This window comes from Hippopotamus amphibius, chromosome 4 (genome assembly GCF_030028045.1).
Source record: "Hippopotamus amphibius kiboko isolate mHipAmp2 chromosome 4, mHipAmp2.hap2, whole genome shotgun sequence".
NCBI classification, from domain to species: Eukaryota; Metazoa; Chordata; class Mammalia; order Artiodactyla; family Hippopotamidae; genus Hippopotamus; species Hippopotamus amphibius.
In genome coordinates this window covers 111,974,917-111,980,976 of record NC_080189.1, presented here as the reverse complement: position 1 = coordinate 111,980,976, position 6,060 = coordinate 111,974,917, and the positions used below count along the sequence as shown (strand labels likewise).

General features: G+C 40.8%; 1 protein-coding gene across 1 annotated transcript; it reads left to right on the top strand.

Moving 5' to 3' along the window:
* Positions 1–2,741: 2,741 nt before the first annotated feature.
* Positions 2,742–5,535, top strand: LOC130852218 (SCY1-like protein 2). Its single transcript, XM_057733048.1, is given in 3 exon segments — positions 2,742–2,808; positions 2,811–4,867; positions 4,870–5,535. Coding segments are annotated over 3 exon segments (2,790 nt in total).
* Positions 5,536–6,060: the final 525 nt, after the last annotated feature.

Sequence of the window (6,060 nt, the reverse complement as noted above, 5' to 3'; positions counted from 1 at the left end):
ACAGCAAGATGGCAGGAGGGGAAGCTGAGTGGCAACACGTGACAATTTCTTCTTTGCAGTGAAAAGTCCCTCCCATTTCCTGTTTTTACACTGGGTACAACTCGTTTGCTCCAGTACATCACCTTCTGCATTCACCGTCTCTTGCAGAATCACTAGCACACCCCACAGGATCCCATGGGAGAAACTCTGTCCTAGAGCGTAGCTTCAACGAACACACATGTATTTTACTGATTACGCTAAAGTGTTTTTAAAGGAAAACAACAGAGATCAGCCTGATGACCATCCGCTTCCCCCACTGTCGTCCTTAGGCATCTGAGTGTTTCTGAAGAAATTCACGTGACCGGGCTGCAGTAGGGACATGTCTGATGCCATGAAACCTTAAGTAGACCTAACGGTGAGGCAAGAAATAAACCACAGGAGAACTTGGCTTTGTTGCTGGGAGCCAGGAAGGAATTATGAGCTCAGAACCAGGGAATCTGGGTCCCAGTGACCTGAGTTGGCACCACCACTACTCCCCACCTGCCTCTCCAAGTCCAAAGAAGGGGAATGGATTCTCTTACCTGGAGGATCCTGATTCTTGGGTACCACTGAATCTTGAGTTCACCTCTATGAATAGCAAGCGAAACCTCACAGACCCATGATCACTTTCCCCATTACAAAATGTTTATCTTTTAAAAATCTCCTTTACTTTTCTTTTTTTGGGGGGAGGAAATAATAAAACAAAGTGAAAGTGACTTTAGGTAAGTCCAAATCATTTTCACCAACCTTTCAAGCCAGACCAACATTTGGGGTCTGGCCAAGTTCACAGACTGGCCTCATTGAACTCATGACCATAATCTCAGATAAATGCTCATCAAGGTGTGGGAACCCTAAGGGGGCATCTCTGGTGAGCTTGCTCTACCAACCTCCTCCAAGAATAGGTCCATAGCTTTTCCTCTCTCCTCAAACAATACACTGACCATTCTGCCATGCCTTCTCCCTAACACTCTCACTTTTGGAAGACTTCCCTCCTATAAACCTCTTTGCACCTGAACTCAGCTTTCCTGTCTTGCCTTCTGTTATCATGAAAGAAGCGCCCTTCCTTCTACCACTGACAACCACTTGGCTTGTGGCCGGGATCCCCCCAGCCTTTACGTCCTTTGCCCCCTTTCCCTTGCATCATCAGCCTCTTTCTCAACCAGGTCACTTCCATCAGTAGGAAAACATGCTCTAGCATCTCTCATCTTAAAGACAAAATGAAAAATAAACTCTTGACCTTACAGCTCCTTCCAGATGTTAAGCATCTCTTTAACTCTTTTCACAGAAAAACCACTTGAAATAGTCTCTCTCCACAAACTGTTTCCACTTCCTCACTCTTCAGTTTACCCCAAACTGATTTTCCTGTCTGTCACTTCACTAAGCCTGCTGTTGTCCAAGTGGCCACTGTCTTCCAGGTCACCAAAGATGTTGACTGTTTTCTACCCTCTGAGCAGCATTTTCTGTAATTCACCACCCCATCCTTTATTTTTTGCTACAAGAATATTGATTTTTTAACAGCTTTATTGAGAGACAAATTATATACCATACAAACAGTTCATTTAAAGCATATAATTCAATGCTCTTTAGAATATTTCCAGAGTTATACAACCATCACAACAAGTTTTAAAACATTTTCCTCACCCCAAAAAGAAACCCTATACTCTAGCATCACTCCCTAATCTCCCCAGTTCTCCTCCCAGCCTGAGGCAGCCAATAATCTACTTTCTGTCTCCATAGATTTATCCATTCCAGACATGTCATTTAAATAAAATTATACAATATTTGATCTTTTGTGACTAGCTTCTTTTGCATTGGAATGTTTTCAAAGTTTATCCATGCTGTAGCTTGTATCAGTATTTCATTCCTTTTTATTGCCAAATAATATTCCATTGAGTGGATATACCATATTTTATTTTTTCATTTCTACTGGGTGTATAACTGGGAGTGAAATTACTGGGTCAAATGCTAACTCTATGTTTTACCTTTTGAGGAACTGCTAGACTGTTTTCCAAGGTGGTTGCACCATTTTACATTCCCACAAGCAATGAGTAAAGGTTCCATTTTCTCCACATCCTCTCCAACACTTGTCATTTTCCGTCTTTTTGATTATATAGCCATCCTCGTGGATATGAAGTTGTATGTCATTGTGGTTTGGACTGGCATTTCCCTGATGATGAATAAGCATTTTTCATGCATTTATAGGTCATGTTTAGATCTACTTTGGAGAAATGTCTATTTAAATCCTGAGCCCATTTTTAGAGTGAGCTACTTTTCTTTCCATTATTGAGTTGTGTTATTTATATATTCCAGGTACAGGTACTTAGTAGATATATGATTTGGAAATATTTTCTCCCATTATGTAGGTTGTTTTCTCACTTTCTTCATAGCATCCTTTCAAATACAAAAGTTTTTAATTCTAATGGGGTTCAAATTATTTTTTTTTTCTTTTGTTGCCTATACTTTTGGGGTCATTTAAGAAGGGATGACTCTTCCGCCCCAGTCCCTCCCCTCCCTTTCCCCTTCCCCCCTCCTGTTCTAGCCTTTGAGGCCACGTGTGTGGGAGGCTATGGAGTAAGCGGAGACAGGGGCCAGGTGCCAGGGCTGAACGGGAGAAGCCAGGAGGCATTTGGGGCGGGAGGGGGGAGGGGGGGAAAAGAGCCCCAGCACCGCGCCTCCCTGGGGAGAAGGGGAAGAGGCAACTGTAACTACCCAGAATTGCAGCCATGGAGTCCATGCTTAATAAGTTGAAGAGTACTGTTACAAAAGTAAGAGCTGATGTCACTCGTGCTGTGATGGAAATCCTGTCACTAGAGAATTTAATGTTGGTCAACACATTGCCAGCGGTGGCAATGGGCTAGCTTGGAAGATTTTTAACGGCACAAAAAAGTCAACAAAGCTGGAAGTGGCTGTTTTTGTCTTTGATAAAAAGCTGATTGACAAATACCAAAAATTTGAAAAGGATCAAATCACTGATGCTCTAAAACGAGGGGTCCAACAGTTAACTCAACTACGACACCCTCGACTTCTTACTGTCCAGCATCCTTTAGAAGAATGCAAGGATTGCTTGGCACTTTGTATGGAACCAGTTTTTGCCAGTTTAGCCAACGTTCTGGGTAACTGGGAAAATCTACCTTCCCCTGTATCTCCAAACATTAAGGATTATAAACTTTATGATGTAGAAACCAAATATGGTTTACTTCAGGTTTCCGAAGGATTGTCATTTTTGCATAGCAGTGTAAAAATGGTTCATGGAAATGTTACACCTGAAAATATAATTTTGAATAAAAGTGGAGCCTGGAAAATAATGGGCTTTGATTTTTGTATATCATCGACCAATCCTTCTGAACAAGAGCCTAAATTTCTGTGTAAAGAATGGGACCCAAAGTTACCATCATTGTGTCTTCCAAATCCTGAATATTTGGCTCCTGAATACATACTTTCTGTGAGCTGTGAAACAGCCAGTGATATGTACTCTTTAGGAACTGTCATATATGCTGTATTTAATAAAGGGAAACCTATATTTGAAGTTAACAAGCAAGATATTTACAAGAGTTTCAGTAGACAATTGGATCGGTTGAGTCACTTAGGATCTAGTTCACTTACAAATATACCTGAGGAAGGCCATGAACATGTAAAACTGCTGTTAAACGTAACTCCAGCTGTGAGACCAGATGCAGATCAAATGACAAAGATTCCCTTCTTTGATGATGTTGGTGCAGTAACACTGCAATATTTTGATACCTTATTCCAAAGAGAGAAGCTTCAGAAACCACAGTTTTTCAAAGGACTGCCAAAGGTTCTGCCAAAACTGCCTAAGCGTGTCATCGTGCAGGGAATTTTGCCTTGTTTGACTTCAGAATTTGTAAACCCTGACGTGGTACCTTTTGTTTTGCCCAATGTTCTACTCATTGGTGAAGAATGTACCAAAGAAGAATATGTCAAGTTAATTCTACCTGAACTTAGCCCTGTCTTTCAACAGCAGGAGCCAATCTCAATTTTGTTTATATTCCTCCAAAAAATGGATTTGCTACTGACCCAAACTCCTCCTGATGAGATAAAGAACAGTGTCCTGCCAACGGTTTGCAGAGCCCTAGAGGCTCCTTCCATTCAGATCCAGGAACTCTGTCTAAACATCATTCCAACCTTTGCAAATCTTATAGACTACCCATCCGTGAAAAGTGCTTTGATACCAAGAATTAAAAATGCATGTCTACAAATGTCTTCCCTTGCTGCACAGGTAAATTCATTAGTGTGCTTAGCAAAGATTTTGGAATACTTGGATAAGTGGTTTGTACTTGATGATATTCTGCCCTTCTTATAACAAATTCCATCCAAGGAAACGGCGGTCCTCATGGGAATTTTAGGTATTTACAAATGTACTTTTACTCATAAGAAGTTGGGAATCACCAAAGAGCAGCTGGCGGGAAAAGTATTGCCTCATCTGATTCCCCTGAGTATTGAAAACAATCTTAATCTCAATCAGTTCAAGTCCTTCATTTCCGTCACAAAAGAGTTGCTTAATAGTTTGGAGTCTGAACATAAGACTAAACTGGAGTAACTTCATATAATGCAAGAACAGCAGAGATCTTTAGATATAGGAAATCAAATGAATACTTCTGAGGAGACAAAAGTTACAAACGTTGGGTCTCAGCAGATTGACAAAGTCTTTAACAATATTGGAGCAGACCTTCTGACTGGTAGTGAATCAGAAAATAAAGAGGATGGGTTACAGAATAAACATAAAAGAGCATCACTTGCGCTTGAAGAAAAACAAAAATTAGCAAAAGAACAGGAGCAGGCACAGAAGCTGAAAATCCAGCAGGCTCTTAAACCACAAGTGCACACACACGACCTATTGCTCCAGTCAAGCAGACTAAGGACTTGACAGACACATTGATGGAGAATATGTCATGTTTGACCAGTCTTCCTGTTAGTACCCCTAAAATGTCTGCTTCAAGTACCTTCACTTCTGTTCCTTCCACGGGCCTTGGCATGATGTTTTCTACACCAGTCGATAATACAAAGAGAAATTTAACAAATGGCCTAAATGCTAACATGGGCTTCCAGACTTCAAGATTCAACATGCCAGTTAATACAAACCAGAACGTCTTCAGTGGTCCAAGCACACCTGGATTGACCAAGATGACACTGGGAACACCTTCCACTTTGCCAAACTTCAGTGCTGTGAGTGTTCCTCCTGCTGGTGCTAAGCAGACTCAGCAGAGACCCACAGGTACGGCTGCTCTTAATAATCTCTTTGGCCCTCAGAAGCCCAAAGTTAGCATGGACCAGTTATCACAGCAGAAACCAAATCAGCGGCTTAATCACTTTGTACCTCCTCGAGGGTCTCCAGGTATGGGCAGTTCAGTAACGGGAACACAGATGAACATGAGAGGACCATCTGCCTTCGGTATGCAGGCTAATCTTTTCCTTAACCCACAGAACTTTGCACAGCCATCAACTACGATGACCAATAGCAGTTCAGCTAGCAATGATTTGAAAGATCTTTTTGGGTGAGGTGTCTGTCATGTTCCTATTTTTGAAGGATTATTTCAGTTTTAATCATGGGTAAGCTGATTTATATCTTTATATAGTTGGCTTGGAGGAAGTACTTCTATGGGTAAGTGAATTATCCTGTGATGGAAAAAAACCTGTTTTCACGCCAGCATAGTAGTGATATAGACTCCTAACAGTTGGAGTTTTTAAAGCATTGAGGATTTTTTTCCCTCTTACCAGCTCCTCTTCAGGTTTTTAAAAGACCCAACCCATATCAATCTCAGGGAGAAAAAAGACACCTGAGTATCTTGAATAGCTGAATTTTTAAATCAAATGTTTATTTTGGCTTGTAAATCTTGGTGTTATTTAAAAAATTGAGTTGATGGTAATTGCAAGTTTCATCTATTAAATACTACGTGGTGTGCAGTCTGCCTTCACAAGTCATTAGTCTTCATTTTTAATATGTGAAAAATCTTGATGCTGTATTGATTTGTTTGCATTTAGTGTGACTGAGTGAGAAAATGATAAGCACAGCAAAAAGGATCA